This window comes from Carassius auratus, chromosome 47 (assembly GCF_003368295.1).
Source record: "Carassius auratus strain Wakin chromosome 47, ASM336829v1, whole genome shotgun sequence".
NCBI lineage: Eukaryota > Metazoa > Chordata > Actinopteri > Cypriniformes > Cyprinidae > Carassius > Carassius auratus.
In genome coordinates, this window is record NC_039289.1 from 6,497,164 (window position 1) to 6,520,336 (window position 23,173).

General features: G+C 38.8%; 2 protein-coding genes and 1 pseudogene across 2 annotated transcripts; 1 reads left to right on the plus strand and 2 right to left on the minus strand.

Annotated features, from left to right (window-relative positions):
* Positions 1–514: 514 nt before the first annotated feature.
* LOC113064928 (dual specificity mitogen-activated protein kinase kinase 2-like) lies at positions 515–8,026 on the minus strand. Its single transcript, XM_026235946.1, has 11 exons — positions 7,493–8,026; positions 7,159–7,369; positions 6,918–7,064; positions 6,768–6,845; positions 5,704–5,755; positions 4,204–4,328; positions 3,794–4,007; positions 3,612–3,676; positions 3,430–3,491; positions 2,671–2,716; positions 515–2,165 (listed from the first exon to the last, which is right to left on the minus strand). Exons 1-11 carry the CDS (start codon positions 7,573–7,575, stop codon positions 2,055–2,057), a joined length of 1,194 nt encoding a protein of 397 aa, XP_026091731.1. The 5' UTR covers positions 7,576–8,026; the 3' UTR covers positions 515–2,054.
* A 2,557-nt stretch (positions 8,027–10,583) lies between these two features.
* On the minus strand, positions 10,584–18,254 carry LOC113064930 (E3 SUMO-protein ligase PIAS4-like). The gene is made up of 11 exons (XM_026235947.1): positions 18,150–18,254; positions 16,375–16,756; positions 16,184–16,268; positions 15,681–15,722; positions 15,502–15,592; positions 14,786–14,914; positions 14,573–14,678; positions 14,237–14,310; positions 13,984–14,144; positions 13,758–13,909; positions 10,584–13,650 (listed from the first exon to the last, which is right to left on the minus strand). The coding sequence occupies exons 1-11, from the start codon at positions 18,201–18,203 to the stop codon at positions 13,382–13,384; spliced, it is 1,545 nt and encodes a 514-aa protein (XP_026091732.1). The 5' UTR covers positions 18,204–18,254; the 3' UTR covers positions 10,584–13,381.
* A 3,444-nt stretch (positions 18,255–21,698) lies between these two features.
* LOC113064640 (hepatocyte nuclear factor 3-beta-like) lies at positions 21,699–22,955 on the plus strand (annotated as a pseudogene).
* Positions 22,956–23,173: the final 218 nt, after the last annotated feature.

The window sequence follows — 23,173 nt, forward strand, 5'->3', positions numbered from 1 at the left end:
TAATGCTGAAGTATTATGTAGGAGACAAGCATGATGAATGAACACACACCAGACGTCGAGGGCGGTATCATTGGGACACTTAAAATTGACTTATAATTTAAAAAAACCTGTAAAGGTGCACAACTGCATTTCAAATTAATAAATGCATATTCCTTGAAGCACTGGACTAAAAAACATATATATTTTTTTTTCAAAACATGCCATATTTTCACATGTGCAAAGTATGTTAGCTGTATTACCATTGGCTTAATTTTGGCAATAATAATAATAATAATACATTATATAGCATTAATAAAACATAAGTATCTCCCGGTACTGGATGTTATTACGGTGTGCTAAAATATACCAAACATTAACAGCTATTTTTATCTAGATCTCTATGTGTCTCATGTTTTTAATTAAGAAAAGAAATGTTCACTCTTATTATTTAACAATATACATTAAATATAGTACAATGCAATACAATCTTTAAACATTATCTAAACTTAAGACTGACAACAACTACAGCCAAATAATCATTCACAAATAAGTTTTATTTTTATATTAGAACTGTATTCAACACATTCCATTTGGTAATAAAATGACTTATATCCTCTTCTCTAAACTAGTCAAAATCAAACAAACAAACAAAAAAATAATAATAAAATAAAATGCTATTTTAAGACTGAAACCAGTACCATTTGGACTGTACATATATTTTGTACACATAAGAGTGGTGACGCATTCACTTGGTCGGAGCTGAATGCCAGTGTGTAATAGTTTCAATGTTACTGAGAAGTACTAGAGAAAGAGAGAGAGAAAAACAAAGCTATTTAGAGCAAGTGGGCTTTAGCCACACTTCACAATGCCCATCTTTAACACCCGTGTATTTATAAGACCTACTAATACAGCAATATCTGCTGAGGTTCATTTGATCTGCATAGCACTGTACATGGTGGCCTGAGACGTTACTTTGCATTTTATATGCGACTGAAGACCAGACTAATAGTGTACTGGTTGTGGTCTTGGTTGAAATAGCTTTGATGTGTTTAAATTCATTGGGCTTATTGTAAAACCACTGCACTAGGTACAACCCTGGTTGCATTCAAACTTGATGTCTAAATCAAAAGATTTCAGGTTTCATAAAAATAAAAAGAACATTGAATCATAATTTATAAACAATAATTCTTCCCAAATATACTCTTTTAAAGATGATTTTAAGTTGAAAAATGAAGATTTGTATAAAAAAAAAAGGGGAATACTAATAATATTAATGAATACTAAATGTTCAATCTTTTCCACTGGCACTGCAAGTAGGACAAAGGGCATCTGATACAGGAACTCTAATTTAACATTTTTCTTTCTGCTAATGTGTGCAAACTTACAGTATGTCCATTGGTTGACATGATGGATTACTTGACCATGCACTAGTAGTGCTACCTGCAATGCACAAGCTTAACACCTGTACGTATGCACTCGAGCGTTGCTGATTTGGCCATCGTGCATTTTTAATCATCTTTGTAATAAACCAACCTCTATGATCCACAGTAGCTCTCTTTGGCTTTCTTTCTTTTCTTTTTCAGATGCAAATGGCAGTTGATTCTCAATTAAATGCTTGCCATTGAACCAAGCTATCCATATAAATGCCAAAGAATAGCGCTTAAAAAAAAAAAAAAAAAGAAAGAAAACATATTATAATGAATTAATAAACCAACCATGAAAAGAAAACAGACACATCATAAAACTAGTGAAATAGCAGTTACACAAACAAAACCTTGCTGATCTTTACTAATTTAGACATTCCTGAATAATGTAGTTATTAAAAATACAGCCACTCCACTTAAGTGACTCTACTCTCCATATTCATTCAAATCACTGTGTTCCAACACCAGGGGCTCTCATAAAACAATGCCCCAGAATGCACCGCAGTGGAAGGGAAGAGCAAGCAGAGAACAGCAAAAGAGTGCACAGCGGTGTCTCAGAGGCTTACAAGCATACAGGCCTGTGAGGGCAGGAAGGAGAGAAGTAAAGCGGAGGACAAGGATGGCATGGGTGACTACACTGGGTGCCAGCGTTCATTCAGCACTATGAGTGGGTGTGCTTGGCTGGTGGAGGCCCATGGTTTTACACAACCATCCAGCAAAATCCACCTCCTCAACCTCGGCCCGCTTGATGAACGTGTGGCTCTGTAAATGAACATCACATGATCAATTACACCATGAGCAGGTTTTGGTGCCACGCAGTAGATTTTAATTTTATTTGCAGTACATTGTGCCTTTATTCTCACTATTTATATATCAATTTATCCCTACAAGTATTGTTTTTTGCAATGCATGATATTCTACAATGCATCATGATATTACTGAGAATCTACTGTCAAAACTATAAATTCAAGTTACTACAGCTAATTGCTGTCCTAACATGGCTAAAACCTGACACACTGGATATGTTGGTAACACTTTACAATTATGTATTAACTACCATGAATAAACAATGAACAATAATTTTATAACAGTATTTATTCATCTTAAGTAGTTAACTAATGTTAACTAATGATTCTTATTGCAAAGTGCTATGTCACTCCAAACAGCTCTCACTCTTTAAGTTCTATCATGTTCTTCCACTGTCTAGATGTTGTGATAAAAACTACAATTTTAATATATCTGATACCTTACAGGGAAATGTACGTACCGTCAGCATCTTAAGGTCAGCTCTGTCAGCAGGGTTCTTAATGAGGCTGTGAAAAACACACAAAAAAATCATCAGTAAGACAAAATTAAATTCTGAAATCAATAAAACATTAAGCCAGAAATCTAGAGGGAGGTATTGAGGGTTTTGTATTATAGCCTTTATTGACAGTACAGTAATTACTATTACATTCACTGTTTTAATCAGTTTTTTGCATAATCAAGCTACTTTGCATAGTCTTAGGTTGCTTTCACACCTGTAGATCAAATGCTTTGTTCTTAAACAGGGATTACAATTGTTTCAGTGGTGCTTTTTATTCTTGGTGCGGTTCGCTTGCACACGGCAAAGTTTCTAAATGGACCAAAATTGTTAAAACAAGTCACATGTTAGGTAACTGTCCTCTCATTGGTTCAAAGAATTCCAGAATTCCCCTCAAAGCTGTCATCTTCCAAAACAGAATGACAACAGTATCAAGGGCTTACTGTTGTTGTTTTTTTAGATGCCATTATATTAATTCATCATTTTGAACAGGAGTCCAGGATTTGTCGGGAAAACATTTTTAAAATGCACCTAACAGTTACTAAGAAGAAGAGCAATAAGTCTGAATTATGTGTGTTGGGGCAGGTTAGCCCTCGAGAGCTAGAATGAACACCCCTGTACTATGGCCCTTTTATCATGGTCCAACTTTGCCATAGCTCGGATGCCGTTTTGTTCATCACTGAAGTACAATAAAAACACCAGCGGTAACAAGCAGGAGCTCACCAGTTCTTCACAAACTCCTCAAAATCTGTGGTGAAGACGCCATGAGGCAGCTTGGGAGGTGGCTGCAGATGTAGAGACAGATGGGGAGCAGAAAAAGGGGTGAAACTGAAGTGAAACTGCTACAGAAAAATACTATAAGAAGCAAAAAAGAAGCAAGTTGCACGCTAAGCAAATTCTCTGACCTCATTGACAATGTAGTCCAGTAGCTCAAATATAGCCATGGCTGGCCTGCTGTCCATTCCGTGTCCTGGGGGAAAACAATTCGCAAGACTCAAATAAAACACGCATATTGTGCAGAATATAGAGAAGATCAAATGTGCATAAAACCAATGCTAATGTTTAGGGAAATTAAACCACGTCTTACCGCTAACCGGTCGTCCTGGAGGCCTGGATCTTGGAGACATGCTGTGGCCTTCTGCCCCACTTGTGTCCATCACTGGCCGGCCAAATATGGCCTCGAGTTCCTTGGCATCGGGAGGGGGGATGGGGTAGCGCCCAATAGCCAGCTCAACTAGTGATAGGCCCATGCTCCACACATCCGACTGAACTGAATAGTGTGTGCCCTGGAGTCTCTCCGGCTGTCAAGGCAGAGAGCATAGAGCAAGTCAAAGCTGTACTAGGGTGGGGCGCCGCACCCTGCAGGTGGCCAGGAGGAGTGGGCTAAAACCTGGCAGCGACTTCCTCCTCTCCACAGGGAAGAATCCTGGGCACCGGCACAGGACTTGGAACGTGAAGGACTGTGGGGTTGGGGAGGGAAGTGGGAGGGTGACTCACCGACATGTACGACCGTGTTCCAACGAAGGAGTTGGCCATAGAGTCGATGAGTTGGCCACTCACTCCAAAGTCGCACAGTTTGATCTCGCCGCGCGAGTTCACCAGGATGTTAGAGGGCTTAACGTCTGTAGGAACCAGAGAGAAAGACCATGTAAGATGGATGGCCAGGGTCCAAATCCCAGCGGCACCACCTGGATTTTCATCCCTGTTCAAAGGCCTTTTTTTCCGGCATGCCCATCAAAAACATTTTGCAAGATGCTCTACTGCAAAGCTATCTCTGACAACACCGTCGCAGCAGAAAGGACAGACATGCAATCCACTTTCCACTTCCCTCCTCTTAAACACAGGGCAAGAGGAGTAAATAACAGTGCAGACATGCAACGATTCCACACATGATGGGCCCTGCTTCAGCCCTAACACCCACTGGGAGTGGACAGAGGGGGGAGAGTGGGAAAGGGAAAAAAAGAGAGGGGGTTGCAGGGTGTGGCTGCCATGTAATCACATCCGAGAGGCTGTAATTACCAGCTGGGCTCCTCGACAGCTCCTCACAAGCAGGCGAGCGCTCCCTACCACAACAGCACAACTACAGGCCTGACCCTCCCTGTCTAACCCTTTAAACCCAGTGTGGCTCCTTCAGACCCTCATACAACTCGACAGAGAATCTGATACTTTACATCTTCAGACATTGTATTACTGCTCAAATGTTGGTTATGCCACACTGAAGCTTTTTTGTATGGTAGCTTGTGATGTACTTGTAAAAAATTGCAAGTGCATTTTACATTTCATTATAGAAGCTTGACATTTGGCATTGAAATTATTTTATTAATAATTTTTGCAATATCTTTCCAGTGTTTCCCATACATTGATTTTTTTTTTTTTTTTTTAATGGTGGCTCACCACAATATTAACACTGACCACCACAAACAGATTTTCCAAAATGCTTTGACTTCGTTGTATAAATATGAGCTCTGTACGTTTCAAAGTCAAAACGCAGCACAGTGTTTTATATTAATGCATCTTTGAAATAAGCCCCGACTGTGTTTAGAAAAGTTTGTCATTTTCATTTAATCCTTCCTACCATGCCTGATAAACTAGTGTTCATGAGCAGAGTGCTGCTTTGATTACAGCCGTTACTGGGGAAACCGCTATTTTTGCCGCTCCTAAAGTGCCTCCTGCTGGAAGAGAATGAGTGTGCATTTTCAATAATCCTGTTTGCTTTTCTTTATATAGCCTACATTTTCCCCAGGTGAAGTGCTGCCACAAACTGAGCGCAAGTCTGTGGGAAACTGCTTCGCTTCATTTAATCTCAAGTTTGCAGTTGCATGAAGGTCTCTGGTTAGTTTCAGTAAAAACCTTTGAAAACTATCTATAATAATATTTTTTAAGCTTCTTATGTGATTTCAATAGCTGCATTATGGGGTACTTCCTGCTGCCATCCAGCATGCTTATGCACACATACATTTTCTAAGATATTAACAAGGAATGATGCTCTGTGTGTACCTCTGTGCATTATTTGGTGTTTCTCCCGAAGATATGCCAGACCTCTGAGTACCTGTGGAAAGAGAGTTAGATAGATATCATCATTAGTGTTTATCTGTATGTGGTATCTGCTTTGTGATTACTGAAAGCTGAGATGCATTCGCTCACACGTGCAATAAACAGTATGGACACACATAAACAGATCTCTGCACCTTTGTTTGGACTTTGTGCTAAATTGTTTGCGTTTTGTCATGAATAAATGTGAAACAGAAGTTCAACCCTATTCATTTGGAAGGCTAAGGTTAAATCCGTGTTGAAAAATGTGCATGTTTTGGTGACTCTGACTTGAAAGGGTGTTTGCACATCTGTGGGTGTGGTCACAGCTTTATTATTTTGCGGTCTGTGCATAACAGTGCCAGACATGTTTAAAAGGAGGTTGTGTACTATTTTTTGGATTCTGCATTTAGACAAGAAGAATAGCAGGTTGCCCTCTGTAATTTTCATTTAATTGATTCCTATAGACGTTTCATGTACTTTTGATTTAATGGATTCCTATAGTTGTTGTTTTTTTCTATCACAAAGAACTTAATTCTTCTAATTAAAGTCAACCTAGATGGATAATTTTATTAGAAATACTTTCAAAGTGACAAGACTGAATGACCAGTTGGTCTTATGAAATCACTTTATAGCCAAATTGGTGAAGGATCATACAGGGTAACTAACAGGTAAGGTAAGTAAGTTCATAACTATAACGGTCATCTGCACAAAACAAATGTAACTTAAAAAATACTTGTGAATCATGCATAATAACAAGAATATTGTTCACAGCAGATTTGTTTTGATCAGCAATCGCACCAGTATTTAGTTAAAAGCAGCAAATTTAGGAGAACATATCTAATGATAATATGCATACCTCAAATACACTTTGAACAAAAGTCCCAGCCAAAAACAGAGTTTGAGTGTCAACACATTCCAAACCTCAACTAGAAGTAGCACCCTAACATTTCCCCTGTGTCAGTACAGTTGATTTTTCATCAATCTTTAAACTTTTTTAAAATAAATTTGAGAAGGATGATAATACTTACAGCTATGCTAACTTTGCCCAAAATTTCTTCCGGGATTCTTCTGGCTTCCTTCAGCACTTGATCCAAAGAACCTCCATCCTGCAGATAAAAACATGTCAGGTGTGCTGTAACACTTTCGCTATAAACCTTAAACAACAACATTGCCCCCACCATGTGCTCCATACAGATGCTGATTTCTCCATCGCTGTAAAAGGCGCCGTAAAACCCTACAATGTATGGCGAGTTGCACTCATGTAGGACCTGCAGCTCTCGTATAATCTGGTTCCTGATGGCTGGTTTGATTTCCAAATGAATAAGCTGTGGAAAACACAGAAAGCTCAGGCTTTGAACAGAATGCATTACCTTCCATGAGCAAACTAGCAGCAGGAGCACGAGTCCATTGAACGCTTACCTTCCTGGCCATGACCAGTCTTGAAGGTTTGTGACGGACTTTATGAACCACCCCGCCGTTACCTGCACCGAGTTCACATATGGGGTCAAAATCTTCATCTTTGAGCTCGCCCACTTGGGCTTTCTGGGTGAGGAAAGCCTCAAGACGCTTCCTCTGCTGTTCGTCTAAGTCTAACTCCCCTAACTTCCTCTGCAAGGCCTCCAGGTTGGCCCTAAAGAGAGGGGAAAAACAGGACCAGGTATGACATAACGTTACTTATGCAGGAAAGACAGAAGTATGCAGGAAGGTAAGCCAAACAAGGGTCAGATGTAGCAAACTAACGTTATATACGTACTCTGCTGCTGCATCTATGGTGGTTGACTGTCCTTCTCCTGTGGGAGTTATAATCAAGGGGACCGGTCTTCTTTTTGGTGCCATACCTGTCAGTTATCTATTTCAGTGAGACCAGGTTGTCTCTGGTGACATCCAATCCTTCAACTTGCTACACAAAGCCTTTCTAAAGTTTTTGAGATTCGTAAGCACTTAATTTCAACACCCTGACATGCTTCCAGAAGCTATACCACATAATATTTCGATGTCAAGTAGAAAGAGCGAGTGTCAAAGGCGCAAAAGTGCACAACATGAAATTTATTTCATCGCTGGAATGTCTCTTCGACTCGGCCTCCGGCTCGCGAGCGCTCCCATAGACAAAAGGCGGCAAAAGACAAGTCAGGCCTTGTCGTTCGCGAAACAGCAGAGCGACCGAAACGCTGTCCGAGATTTTTTTGGCCTGGAAGACCCGCGAAAACAGAAGTTGAAATTTCCCCCAAGAAAAAAAAGGAGGGGAGAAAAAAGTCCGGCCAGGAAGCCACTATCCAACCAAGAGGAAGCGTTCAGATGCTCTCGCGAGATCTTTCGTCAGAGTGCTCCAGTTCTCGCGAGCTTTGACAAAAAGATGAACGCTTATTTGAGTAAGAACGACATCTAGAGGTGAACTGAGTAACCGTCACATTCACGAGGAGAAGTTACCGCCACATTTCTGAAATATTTTCGCATCTCGTGTCACATTTGTTGTAATGTAATACTTGATTTTCTGCTGTATGAGCTTTCTTCATAAACCCTGGTAAGATGTGATGTTGACTAACAATAGCTTGACAACAAAGCTGGGTAGATTCAGTGGCGGCTCCAGACAATTTTGATTGGGGGGGCAATGGGGGGTCCTGGTCTTTTCAAGGGGGGTCTCATGAAAACCAACAAAAAATACAATGGACATGGCTAATAACTGCATATTTCTGCTACTAAACAACAAAAACACCTTTGCAATGTAAACAAATGACAGGCTACATTTGTTATTCATATCCTTCACACAGCACTTTCATGTCAGGTATATTATGCATTTTTATTGACATTGATATTTTTTACATTTATTTCCAGATAGATATTATTGAGTTTACAGGCTAAAGTGGTCTTGCTGTTGTAAACACTGTTGCTTTTGTAGAAAAAATATTTGCATCACATTTAAAATATAATTATATTTTAATTCATTTCTGAATTGTTTTTATTTTTATAATGATAGTTCAGAGAATGAGAAAATCTGAATAAGCCTTACCAGTGTTGTGATAATTATTTTTACGTGTTAAAAATAAATAAGTACTGTAATATAATAAAAGTTTATTCAAATAACATAAAAAAGACCAGACCCCTCGATGCCTGTGAAACTTTTCTCCCTCAAACAGCTAACGTTAGTGTTTCTTCTACACTACAGGCTACACACAGCAACATATCTGCATGTTCTCACATCACATCGTTCTTGTAAAATAATAATAAGTAAATAAACACCAAAATCACTTCGCTGAGAATGAAACACCACTTACCAGCTGCCACGATGTTGAAAATATCCTCTAACAATTAAAAAATGCGCGTGCAGCATGAGGAATCTTCCCGGTTGGATGAGGTCGTAGTCAGGTGAACTGTCATCATGTTGGTCATTTTATTTACGGCTAAATTATTATTAATAAATTGTACTAATATTATGATTGGGCGTGGGCAGGCATTCACAAAAGTGTATGTTATTACAAAAAAAATTGAGGAAATTTTGCTTTGACAAAAGGGCACTTAAGGGGCAAAGGAGCAGGTGCTCAAGTGAACCGGTTCTTTCGGACAATTCGTTCAAATAAACCAGCTGAAAAAAAAAATGGTTCACCGGTTCTTTTGCGCTCGATGTAATGCCGTCATTGGCGATGATTGCCCTTCATTCAAGCCTTTGGGTTACCCGCGCTTATAACATTAGCAAAGAATCAGTTCAGAATCAATCACCAAAAGAATCAGTTCGGTTCAGATGCGCTCTGTGTCAGTCTGCTTCACGCTGAATCACGCATGCGCAGTTATCATCAGCTCATCGGTTCTCGAATCGGACGCGTCCGACAGAAACGGTTCTCGGTTCAGTGTATGAGTAAAAATGTCGAAATAATTATTATTTATTATTGTTCTGCGTAGTTTGAAGAGAAACATTTTTGGATCTTTATCCCGAATATATATATTTTTTAATCAGGAAGAGGCTGGGGGGTCAAATGGGGGGTCAAGGCATTTTTTGGCAGGGTCTTGAGACCCCCCAAGACCCCCCCTGGCGCCGCCGGTGGGTAGATTACTGACAAATTGTAGTCCGTCAATTTACTGATTTCAAATTACGTGACAAAAATTGTAGTTAATAACGTAATCCTTTACACGTTTCAGGTAATACTTTTATATTACTTTTAGATTACTTTTTTTTATCACATTGATTTAAATAGGAATCATATTGTACCATATTGATAAAAAATACAAAGAAAAATAAAATATATTTCATTTGTTATTATTAACAACATGAAGTATCCTACATTAAACATTACGTCAATGTTTTTTTCCAAACTGGGATTCATGAAAGGTTTGTAAGTTTAATAATAATAATAAAATAATTTATTTAAATCACAATAATGTAAATTTTAAATAAATAATTTCAAAATAACAAGTTAAAATAATACACTTATTAAAATGGGAAATATATTTGTTTACCTGTATGTCATGTGACCATTAACCAACCAAGAACATTCAAATGTGATTACAGGTATTTTAAAATGTAATTTAATCTAATTACAATTACTTAATTTTGTAATCAGTACCCAGCTATGCCTGATTTTATACCATACTACAGTAAAATATTCATATCTGAAAAGGTAGTGATAATTTAAAAGTAGCAAAGCTTTTTTAAAGCCAATGCAAATAACTTGGTACACTAATATGGTATCAAGTTACCAAATAACAAGTACTTATAAATATTAAAATTAACTGTAGTTATGGTAATCTGGGGGGGGGGGGGGCATTTTATTGTACATTGGTGTACTTGTGAAACACGTTCTTTAAGTAATCAATGGCATTAAATCCAAGATTTAAAAATCACTGGAAAGACATTTATTTTAAATCCGTTTAATTAATTGCACACATAATTGACATGGGTTAGAGCTTTTACAGTTCGATTTCAGTTCAGACAGGGACAAATGAGTGGCTCCTATTGTCAAATCCCACTTTGATTACTTCATAGAAGGTCAAGGATGTGCATTTTAAATCCTCAGGAAGGGTTGAGAGTAGCCGATAACAAATGTGTTTTTGCCTGCTCACTGGAGGAAATTCAAAACTTGATCAAATATTTTTTATTGGCTTTTAATATGAACATATAAAAGACACAAACAAAACATTTACATCAAGAACTGCAAGCCACTGCCCATGCTGTCTTAAGCACTGTAATAAGATGGGATGCCTCCATTCCCCCCAAAAAACCACTTCAACCTCACCTGGCTACACAGAGGCCATCTATACCTCTGAGCTGGAAATATACTGTGATCAATCACCATCCATTTATCTTTTCATTATAAGCAAATTTGCATTTTATCCACATCTAATACCTTGTTCTAGGAATCTAAAGATAGAAGTCTAAGAAGTTCCTTACCGTAATTAAATGTGAAGAATCACAAAAATGTGGCAAATTTAGGGGAACATACTACATTAAGGGCTTATTATGTGAAAACCGTCAACTGCAGCACTGATTACTCTTTAAACAAAACAAAAAAAAAAAAAAATTATATATATATATAAAGGGGGAATTAAATTGGACTGTCATGTAGAGAAGATGGAAGACCATGCTGACGAATCTAAATTTACAAGTAATTTAACCCTTCATGGCAATATTCTTATGTTGAGAAATTCCCAAATACAGATAGGATACAGTACTGAGTATTCAAGTTAGAATTCAGGATTAGTTGGGAAAAAAATTCATTAAAATAAACTTTAAAATTACCACTAGAGAGTACAGCGATTTTCTCTGAAGCCTTAGAGGACAACAAAAAATAGATCTTAATTTCCAGATCAGAAACCTAGACTGCCTTACGTGACCTGATGATGAGGGTAATATTGTACATGATGCTAGAACCTGGTTCGAGTGTCAAGTTTAACTAAGAAGAAAATGTCAAGACAAGAAGAACACGTTCATCCCTGAGTCCTCCTCAACAGATCAGCCATCTGGATGTGCCATTTGTGTTTGGTCATTTAGCGGGAGTCTAAATCTGCCGAGGTTTAGGTCAAGTCTGCATAGTCCTGACTAAGCCCCTTATGTTCGGACTGTTGCAAATGGCTGAATGTGCGTGTTCAACAGCAGGCCGTGAGAGGACACAGCGTTATCTACCACCACAAAGAAAGCAACATGCTGGAAATTCATGAAATTGCTGCGAAATGCAAAATTAATTCAAATAAAAGAGGCAAAAACTGTTAAATCAATAAATACTCATTCTGACAAGAAATAAAGGAACATTTTTAGGATTCACTCCTGTCACAAAGTCAACAAAACATTACACAAATGTCAACACCTCCTCAACCGGCTGTAATGAACACAAACAACCTCCAAACAATGGGCTCAAACCAATCAGCCATTCGTCCAAAAAAAAAAAAAAAAAAAAAAGAAAAAAAAAATTCAATTGTAAAGTGAAGTCAACTGAAAAAAGTTTCAGGTTTTCAGTTTAGGTAACTTTTAATTTAGCCAATAACGTCACCTCCCCTGCTAAATAAACATAATTTACTACAGACACGTCTAGAAGAAAACAAAAACAACTCTTTGTCCTCTCCTCAACCTGATTTAATATTCTGCCTTTGTGTAATTAGGACTAAAACGACTGAAAGCAGTAAATGACATTGAGACCTGCAATTTTCTATTAAATGATCAGACATTATACATTATCATTATTGCATTAGCTATCATACAATATTTACTCGTTTACAAGCATCTCAAAATGACCATTGGTGTCAAAATTCTTTCTGAACTGAGTGTCGATTTGCGCACTACATCCAGTCAGTAGTACAGACTAGTTGAGTGACAGATTGGAGCGGAAAACTCATTGCTCGAGTCAGAATTGTTTTTAATATGATGTCTAAATGGGCAAGCACAAAATAAAGAGCAATGCATGTTGCCTCTCCAGTGTTGTTGCACTTGAAAAACAAAAGGGACTGAAAACAAAACTACACCAAAAAAAAAAATTCAAATAAGGGATTTAACACCCTTTTAATAACCCTCTGGTCTAGTTAAGTTCGCTGTTAGACTGAGGTAGCTTGTCAACTTCTGTGGACAAAAAAAAAAAATATATATATATATATATTTGAGAGAGGTGGAAATTTGTCAGAAATGTCTCCAAATCACAGTAAAACAAACAGCTAACATACACATTTTATGTGGAGGACCAACCGAAAATGCCTCTGAATAGATTGTAAAAGGTTGTATGATCTCGACCCAAGGGAATGAACGTTTTTGAGATACTGTGGCTTGTCTCACAATGTTTCGAAGGCCTGAACCGCTCCAAATAAAACTAAAACTGGCAAGCTCTTAAAAGCCCAGGATGTTTAAACCTGTCAGAACACAAAGCGGCGAGGAAATCGAGGACGATAGAGTAGAACTGAAGATGGTGTTACTCTTCCATGGTCTTTAAAGGGAGAATACAGTATTAAGTTGCAGTGAATGATTGGGAATGGCTTTACGGGGCATCTACAAGTTTGTCAATGTGATGCCCGACTGCTCCAGAGGTCATCAGCGCATGAGTGTACATGTCTGTGTGAGTGCATGTGTGTATGCATTTGGGAGAGGACACGGGGACATGTTTCTTGATTTTCCAAGGCTCTGATCCCATCTACACCCCCCAACCAAACAAGTCTTAGTGTCCTGCCAGTCTCAGTATGCGGTGACCAGGTCTTTGTCATAATCATATCTGCCCCTTTTAGGGGCGGGGCTGTCCTGGCTGTCATCCGTGTCCTCGCTGTCCTCAGCCCCGCCCCCTCCTTCTTCCTCCGAAGAGTCATCCAGAGTCAGATCCACCACGGCTCCGCCTCCCGACCCGGCGCTGATGCTGCCGGATCCTGCCGATGCACCACCCGATCCAGACTTCCCGGTCTGGTTTGTGCCGCTGTGTGCTGGGGAGTGACCGTTCACCTCAGGAACACCTTGGATGAGAGTTATTTCCTATTAAATATTTCTTTTTGCTCAAATATAATATAATGCGAGACAAACGTGTTGAAAAGGACATTTCAGAAGGAAGAAACCTTCTTACATATATCCACCACAGGACAGTCGGGTGTGCGGCTGTTTTCCCGCTCTCTTTCCTTCTCTTTGTCATCCCTGATTGGCCTCCATGAGCCGTCAGTTAAATATTCAATCTCCTCCACATCCTCCGGCGTCTCTTTAAGGATCTCAGACAGCAACCTGAAATGGGTCACGTTTGGTGAGTTTTACTGCCTGAGCCTGCGAGAAGCGAGGAGTTTATCAACTGTGCTTACCCATCAATTGTTAGAAGCTCAAAGGGAGCGGGTTTATCACATACGGGGCAGGTCCACGTGGGTTTCTTTTCATTCATTTGCAGGAAAAAGACAGCGTCAAAACACTGAAGATGGGCACAGGTGAGCACTCGACATGGCACTCCAAGCCTCATCTTTACCAGCTGCATTGAAAAGACACTTATTAGATCTACAACATTGCTATGATGGCTCCACAGCTAAGAGTCAACACAGAAGACAAAAACAGGACACTTACAGGACAGATGAGGGACACTCGCAGTCCCGTAGTGGCAATCTCACTCTCAGGATCAAAGCGCAACTTGTCCTGAACTGTGTGCATACAAACAAAAAATGTTTCAGTATAATATTGATGTTAAGTATTTATTTACACACACAACTGTTCTAAAGACTGTCAATGTTTTTGAAAGAAAAAGGCTAAAGGCTAAGGCTGCATTTATTTAAGTAAAAATATAGTAATATTGCAATACATTATTGCAATCTTTTTTTTGTTACTGTTCCATACAGCACACTTCCAGTTTTTCAACTGTAACCACTGATCACGCAATGTGTTTGCCCAAGGTGAGAAACTTACTGCGTTCGCGACAACGATCAGCACTCTCGACTGAGCAATGCTTCAGCTGGTTGAAGAGCTCTCCAGATGTGAACACCCTCACCAGGTACACAGCCACCGAGTACCGCTGCATCCGAAACACAGCGGTCAGTAACAACACTCTCATCTTCATCTAACATGCTCATTGACAAATACAGATAGAAGAAAACAGCCCTTCGTATGAAGTCTCTGTACCTTTCCAAAGTTGCCCCATGTGATGGTGACTCTGTTAGTGACTGTGGAGAGGTGTAACCAGGGCGTGATGTTGACGGGTCGACAGGGCCGCCGTGGCTCAACACCCGGTTTATTGGAGGGATAGTAACCCTGAACAAAAAATAGTAATGTACATAAGTGAATTAATAATTTACAGCAGCAAGTTATACAATATTCTAAGAGAACGTTTTAAAACACAACAGACGCGTTCAGAAAATGTATAATTATTCAAATAAGGCTGGTGTCTTGCTTATATGATGCTAAGTAGGGCTACACGAGGTGTCATTTAAGCATCGATATCGCGATGTACGAATCCACGATCGCCACATCGCAGGATGTGGGATGTAGGCTGTCGTAGTTGATCTGTTATTCATTAACTGTACGGGCCAGCTGCTCCCCGGCCCTTGACGAATGTGATTCGCGGATTAATTGCACAGCTTAACCATCATAGAGTGAAAGTTTATCATTGACAAGACTGAAAAACACATGCAAGTTTAACAGGACAGAGCGCGCGCGAGAGAGACAGAGAGAAAAATAAAATATCGCAATGTCATTTTTTCCCAATATCGTGCAGCCCTAATGCTAAGAAAATGCTTAAAAAGTTATTTATATAAAGCAATTTAGATTTCCGATCATCATGAGGGGTGAAACCAACACACTCCCTGTTCTTTCAGTCTAATCGAATGCACAACACTTACCGGTACATGACAGTAGGACTGATTGACTTTCACAGCAATATTGGGAGGATACTGGTCCTCCTGAACACCGATAGAGTCTGTGTAGCAGATTCTAGAAGAACAGGATATGTTAGCATGCAATAAATGCATCTCTGACTCCAAAACTTGATGTACAGACATGATTTAGCTGAATGGCGTACCTGAGAACAACTTGAACTGATTTCATCCCTGGGCGAAGTTCACTGTGTATGTGTAAGAAAAAATGTTATAAGTAAACAATCGAAGATGCTTAATATTCTTTTGTATTTTGAGAGTTTAAATTAATGTTTAGACTTTTTTTCTAGTAAATAATCTAGAAATACCACAATTACCTAAAAATAAGTGTTGCCAAAATAATTAATAAAAAACCATGGGAAGCTGCATTGAAATTTGAAAGTTGGGCATTCTTACTACTACATTCTTGACAAAAGGCAAAAGAGCTGTATGTGTGCGCACATTTGAATAATGTCGGGCTGTAAACGAGTTCTGGCTTTTACAAAGCTGTCAATCAAAATGTACTTGTCGGGCTTTTGCCGAAACCTGTCAGCTTGGGTTCGGATTACAGCTCTAGTGTGTACACCCTGTTTCCTAAACATCAGCTCTGTTATTGGTCATTGATTGATTGCTAAATAAAGCCACCAGTTAGTAATGTGACTTTTCTTACCTGGAATTCCGGATCTGTTCCACTTGACTTGTTGTTAATTCAAAAACACATTGACTTTCTTGCAGCTTCTCGCTGTTCTGTGCGACTGCAAAGAGTGACAAAAACATAATTAGCTCACTTAATGGCTTCCTTGTTGGCTATACACACCTTTTATAATTGGGTTATTATTTAATCATAATAAGGGGACTCACTTAGTTCTGTGGGTGGCAGCAGTGTTTCTAGGTTGTGGTAGAATGGTAGGGGCACCAATTTGACTTCTGCCACAGGAGGCGGAGCTGGTTTGGGGATGCTGTTGAGGTAGTCTGTGCCCTGGGCCGTGCCTCTAGGCGAGGAGTTAAGGGCAGGATAGGTTACGGGCACAGACTCAGGTCGTCGAGCTCCAAGCCAGGCCGTGGATTTGGGGAACCGTGTCTCATAGAGCTGTCGCACATTCTTTAGAAGCTCCGGACTGTATTCGGTCTGCACAAGCCGAAGAGCTCTTCCAACTAAATCCTGCTTCAACCCACTTTTGCTGCGGCCCATCGAGGCCAGCAGCGACTGCAGATCAGACACACGGAAACTCTTCACCATGTTCTGGGGAGACAAAAACAGCCCATGAGAATGAGAAATGGGGAAATGCAACAAAGAATTCAATATCTGGGTTGTCAACCAAATTGTTGTCGGTTCGATTTCCAAAAGAGAACAAATCAAGAACCAGGGACCTGTTCACATCAGCTCAAATGTTGGTCTTTAAAATACCTTCCAGTTTTCATTTGATAGAAAAGCAGACTTTTGCGCAACTTTGTTTCTTAACCGCTCGTCACAGAAAATTCTGTCAATAATCATCAAATACAGGACTGCCAAGTCTGTGTTCTTCATTTGCTATTCACTGTTGCTCCGCAGAGTACTCGGTCCATTATTGGTTGGCCAGTTTTGTTCGCAATTTGTTGTAAAAGAGATTAAAACACTTCTCTGTAAAAAAAAATGTGATTACTAATCCCAGCCTAAACAGACACATTAGCAGCCATAAATCAAAATGTACGTAAATACGTAAATCGTACGTAACTTTCACAATAAATATTAATCTTCTCTATATTAGGTGTACATAAAGTTGATTAAAATATAAGCATCTACTAAAATTTCATAACAACTAAAAATACACAATACTTTTCAAAAGTTGTTTATATTGTGTTGACTTTCAAAATTCAATGCCAAGACAATCCTCAAGCTTCAAAATGACCTCAGTCTCCAGTTTACTATGACTGAACCTCTGCAGGCCAATGACACCCTCCATATAAACACTACACAAAAAGCAGTTCTGCAAATCAGGTAAAACAAGCATGTTCGTAATCATGCTGGACTACTGAATATCAGCATGGCTGCGATCAGCTGCTGCTATTCAATAGTAAAACGGTCTTGCACAAATTAAAATTATTTATCTTTTCAAGAAACCCACATGCATCATTTGTGCAAGTGACTATACACCTACACTAACCTACAGCACTTCAAAAAGTGTGGAAGTGTGTTGATGTTTAGAGATACATGGATGAAATGCACGTGTGGTTTGAAAAGGCAAAGACTGTTTTGTTATTTTGTATTGTGCAGTCTAATCATTCATACCACAGGCAGCGCGCCCTCGCGCGCGCGCACACAAACACTAGCTTTGGTCTCAAAGCCTGGTGAGCTGTCTAACCAAACTGCGTTTCGGACATCAAATGCACATTCAGAACCTTCAAAAATTCGAATCTAACGTTAGATCGCGCCAAAATATGCTGAATATATAAACAGCTCATTTGGTTTTGAGACAAAACCATTGACATACACACTTATACATATTACCAACGCACTTTACAGACTGCCACAAGTCCTGAATGAGCACCAAATACGACAGTATGAAATTTAACTTAAGTTGTTTGAATAAACACCGCTTCGAACTCGCCTGGCTCCTTTTACTTTCACTATTTTAAAAAAAATCTCATCTACTCACCATCGCTTCTACCAGTTCGGCCGCCATCTTCGCAGAGCAGCCCCGCGAGAGCATGAAGCGAAAGGCAACGGCTGGCCAATGAGAAGCCGGGAAGGCGTTCGTTGACCGCCGCCGGTGTCCAATCAGCACTGCGGGTTGTCCATAACTAGGCGGGGTCGTTTGCGAAGAGGCGTGACGGCGAGCTTTAAAAGGGACAGTGCGGTGCAAAAAAAGAGAACTTAAAGCAAGGTCTACCTTTTCTGATAGGCCTCTGGTGCTTGTAAACCTACCCATCGTGGCTTGAACTTCACAGTCTGATTTGCCCACTTTAATAGTCTGGCGTGAGAGCGAAAGCACATTGCGTTTTGCATTCAGATGTGATGCGAGAGGTGGGTTTCCCGCGACAAGTGGAAAAGGAGCGCATGGCTCCGTTCGATCCATTCCGTGCGGCAGAATCCACTTCATGAGTTGTAAAAACCATGATATTGAGGTCTGAATGCTTTGTGTAATTTCAGTCATAAAATGACAACACACACTAAAACAACTATCACACATATCCACACGCATTAACAGTGTGCTTTTCAGTGTAATACAACGAACACATTTGTTCACTGAGGACAGTTGGGTAAACCCATCTGGAAAATCCACAAGAAGCTGAATCCACAATCCTCAGGAAACTCCAACCCGGGTTTTTCTTTATTATATGTGGTGGGGGAGGGGACGCAGAAAATGTTTGAGGTCAATTTTCTGAGGTAAAAATAAAGCATCAAAGGCAAAATTGGAAATATACTGGTACACTGTTCCTTTAACAAGCAAAGTTGAGTATAATATACTTATATTAAAACAAGAATAATAGCGTTATCATGGTGGAACTGTACAGATATGTATACTCAAATCATACTGAAATCTCATAAGCAAGTTGAGCCTTACTTATTCACCCTCATGTTGCTCCAAATTCCTATTACATTCTTTCTTTTGTGGAAACACAAATGGGGAAGGTGTGTATAATTACAGGTTTATTCCTTTCACTTTCATTTTATAGAAAAACAAACAACGAAAGTCAATTGTGACTGAGTATGTTTACATCTATATTTGTGTGTGTCTGTCTGTGTTTGTGTGTTTCGCTGAAGAAAGAAAGTTGTTTTTAACATCATAAAGCTCATTAAAAGATGACAGGATTTTAATTATTGGTGGAACACTTTCTTTGAGGAAACCACATGTTAACTTCCCTGTTTTGGCAGAAGATGGCACTCCAGTCTAACAATGCTTTACCTCTAAAAGTCTTTACAAAAAGTCTCTTTAAAATGGTTTGAAGTTTCAAGAAGTGGAAAACAACTAAGGAAATTTACAGATTAACTAATTTAGGATGACAATCAAATGATCCAATCTGCTCAACCACAAGCTAACAATGAAGTAACAAAATCAGGTTAACTATTAATTATTAACTATTAATTGTAATTTAACATTTTATAATATCTGTTCGGTTGAATTTAGCAAATTTCAACATATTTCCATAGCTCTTTGTTTCCAGAAGAATTGTGCATACACTTAAAGAGGTCATATGATGCAAATTTCAAGTTTTCCTTTCTCTTGGGAATGTTACAAGCTAATTTGTGAATAGATAAGATCCCTAAAGTTGGAAAGACTAAAGTCCCAAACCCAAAGAGATATTCTATTTAAAAGTTAAGACTTGTCCACAACCCCCTAAAACACCTAATTTTAACACGGCCTCACATGTCTATGGAAGATTTGCATAACACGCCCCAAATGTTTACGCAAAGAAAGAAGACGTAACTGATTCTTGCTGCCACTGCCATGTCGCGGAGACGCTGTTTCATTGCGAAAGCAAAAATACTTTCTTTTTTCTTCCAAAAGAGGACACAACTAGAAATCAGTGGTTAAGTTGTTTTTACAACACTGTTAAAGCGACCCCATTTAAATAAAAAAGAGTATTCTGTTTATTTTTATTATGATGAAGACATTCTTTAATAAGACATAAAAGATGAAGAGAAGCAACAAGTATTCAAAATGGAAGATGTAAATATATTTAAAGAAACAAATTATAGCAAAATGTAATCCGAAATAGCATTCAAAAAATAAACAGTGATATAAAATTAATATATAACATTTATATTTCTTTATAAAATAATTAAATTTTTCTGGAATAACCTTGACATTAACAGTCAGCTACATTGTCTTTATGGGTTAGAAATATGTTAATGGCACGTACAAATTATACATTGAAAAGAAAAACCAATAGCTGTGTAGCTCTTTGAGTCTTCTTTATTTGTATGTGTATAAAAAAAATATATATATAAAAAAAAACATTTAATTAAACCTTGATTCCAGCACATTTATATAAAATTTATGCATTTAGCAGACACTTTTATCCAAAGCAACTTACAGTGCATTCAGGCTATCAATTCTTACCTATCATGTATTCCCGGGAAATCAAACCCTCAACCTTGCGCTTGATAACGCAATGCTCTACCAATAGAGCTACAGGAACACTATATATACTCAAGAACGAGTTCAGTCAGTGTACTGTTTGAGTAAATGAATTACTCTGGGATATTGGTTTGTTTGAACTCAGAGGGAGTGTCAGCCACATTAAAAAAGCTTAAGTCATTTGTGGATTAATGCGTATTGGAGACGTGAACCGTTTAAAACGATTCAGTTCGATATGGTGAACTGGTTCAAAAAGATCCGGTTACATCGAATGATTCGTTCACGAACCGGATATCACTAAATGCTTTGTTTTGAACTCTCTCACAACAGACACAGAAGAGAAGACAATGATGAATAAAGTTGTAGTTTCTGCTATTGTTGGACCAAAATGTATTTTCAATGCTTCAAAAAATTCTAACGGACCCTCTGATGTCACATGGACTACTTTGATGATGTTTTTCTTACCTTTCTGGACATGGACAGTATACCGTACACACAGTTTCAATGGAGGGACTGAGAGCTCTCGGACTAAATCTAAAATATCTTAAACTGTGTTCCGAAGATGAACGTAGGTCTTACTGGTTTGGAACGACACGAGGATGAGTTATTAATGACATAATTTAGATTTTTGGGTGAACTAACCCTTTAATCTGTGTAATCTCTCATAATTAAAAGGTTTGCTTGGTTTAATAAAAATAATCCCCCTCAATTAGACCCCCTGCCTCCAACTCTCTTATACCCCACTTTGCTTCTAATTGCGTGGTTAAATATGCAGAGTATTTAAATTAAGTGCTCATTAACAATCTGGTTATTATGAGAGAAGTCCTTCTAGTCTTTCTAGGAAGATTCGCAACTGGTGGTGCTGTTGTTTTTTCGAATGGGTGGCTAATCGAACAAACACAGAACCTAACGAATGCATTTTACTCGATTCATACATGCCTCAGAGACTGACGTTACATCTGTTATGAAATTAATCGTTTGTTGGAATAATCTTTGCAAGCACTTCTTGAAAAGTCGTAACACACGAGGATAGACAAAGAAAGTCAAACCAGGACAAAATGTTATAAAGTTGGATCCAAAAAACCCACTAAGAGATAGATTCCAAAACTGAACAATACAGAAATGGAGGACAATGCATGCTGCAGCAGTCAAGAAAACTGGGGCTTCCATTCACCATTGAATATCTGTTGTATAATAAGGGATGCAACAATGAGAGAGCAGAACCAGAGGACAATGGATCCCCATCTGAAGGTCTTCAATGCACAGTTAATGAAACACTCTCAGAACAGAATAGTGAAAAATCAGAGGACCTTGAAAATGAAGAAAACTGATGTGAAGAAGAACACAAGAAGGCCAATCTTAAGAGTGAAGGAATGGACGAGAAGCCAGCGCAGTCCTACATTGCCCTCATTTCCATGGCCATCCTGGATTCACATGAAAAGAAGCTCCTGCTGTGATATTTACAAATGGATTATGGATCACTATCCTTATTTCAAAAGCAAGGCATTGTACCTTCATGAAACACACACACACAAACCAAAACAAATATCATGAATTTTCAATCTGTCAGAGCCTTATATTTGGATCTTTATCTGTCAAACCACAGATTTTACAATTCCATTTTGATTCTCACAATTTGACAAAGATTTTTATCTGTAAAACCAAAAGTTTTGATTTAAAGTAAATTTCAGAATCATGACGTCAAAATTTTGGTCAGGTGTGCATGTGGCATGGCTGACACAGAAGAGTGTATGCTGCCTGACACAGAGGAGACAAATTGTTGCTCTTCATACTTTTCTGGACCTTTACAGTGTAATTTATTTGGCAGTCTATGCAATAGTCATAAGCCTCCTGGTTTTCATCCAAAATATCTTAAATTGTGTTCCGAAGACGAATAAAGCTTTTATGGGTTTGGAACAACATGGTGTAAGTGATTAATGACAAAATTTTCATTTTGGGGTAGAGTTTCCCTTGAAATCAAAATATTTTACTTTCAGGTCAGTCATAATTTAGGTTCTCTTTAAACGGGACAAGAACTGGAGAAACAGTGTCAGACACAATCTCTGTTTGAATGAATGCTTCATCAAAGCCAGTCGCAGTGACAATGGCAAGGGACATTTCTGGGCTATTCATCCAGACAACTTTCAAGACTTCTCTAATGGGGACAACCACAGGCGACGGGCCCGGATAAGGATCCGCAGAGTCACTGGGCAGCTGCCCTTCATGCTACTCATGCATTACCAAAGCCTCAGCCTGATACGAACACTGTGCTGGTGTTGTCCACCGGCACATCCATTGATTTGTTTATCTTCCAGAGTGTACTAGAACTGGGCTGCACTTAAGACACACCATAGGACATCGCTTCATGGATTGATATGACCGGATCTACCATCAAATTATTTCTTCATGTTGTTCAAATGCTGGAATTTTAATTGTACATACTTTGTAAGCCAGCTTGTGTGCGAAATTGTTGAGGACATCTACATTTTTTTTTTTACACTTTTTTCTCTTAAAGGAACAGTCCAGGTTGAGTACTTGGAATATTGTGGCAAAATGTTGATTTCTAAATAATAATAATAATAATATTAATACCAATG

Excerpts from the sequence above, each read along its gene's own strand:
- LOC113064928 (XM_026235946.1), bottom strand. The coding sequence starts at position 7,575 with ATGGCACCAAAAAGAAGACCGGTCCCCTTGATTATAACTCCCACAGGA. Across the intron at positions 5,756-6,767 it reads TGGGCAAAGTTAGCATAGCT|GTACTCAGAGGTCTGGCATA; the intron begins GTAAGTATTATC and ends CTCTTTCCACAG. Across the intron at positions 2,717-3,429 it reads GAGGAGTTTGTGAAGAACTG|CCTCATTAAGAACCCTGCTG; the intron begins GTGAGCTCCTGC and ends TGTTTTTCACAG.
- LOC113064930 (XM_026235947.1), bottom strand. The coding sequence starts at position 18,203 with ATGCTCTCGCGGGGCTGCTCTGCGAAGATGGCGGCCGAACTGGTAGAA. Across the intron at positions 16,269-16,374 it reads GCTGCCACCCACAGAACTAA|TCGCACAGAACAGCGAGAAG; the intron begins GTGAGTCCCCTT and ends CACTCTTTGCAG. Across the intron at positions 15,723-16,183 it reads GAACAGATCCGGAATTCCAG|TGAACTTCGCCCAGGGATGA; the intron begins GTAAGAAAAGTC and ends ACACATACACAG.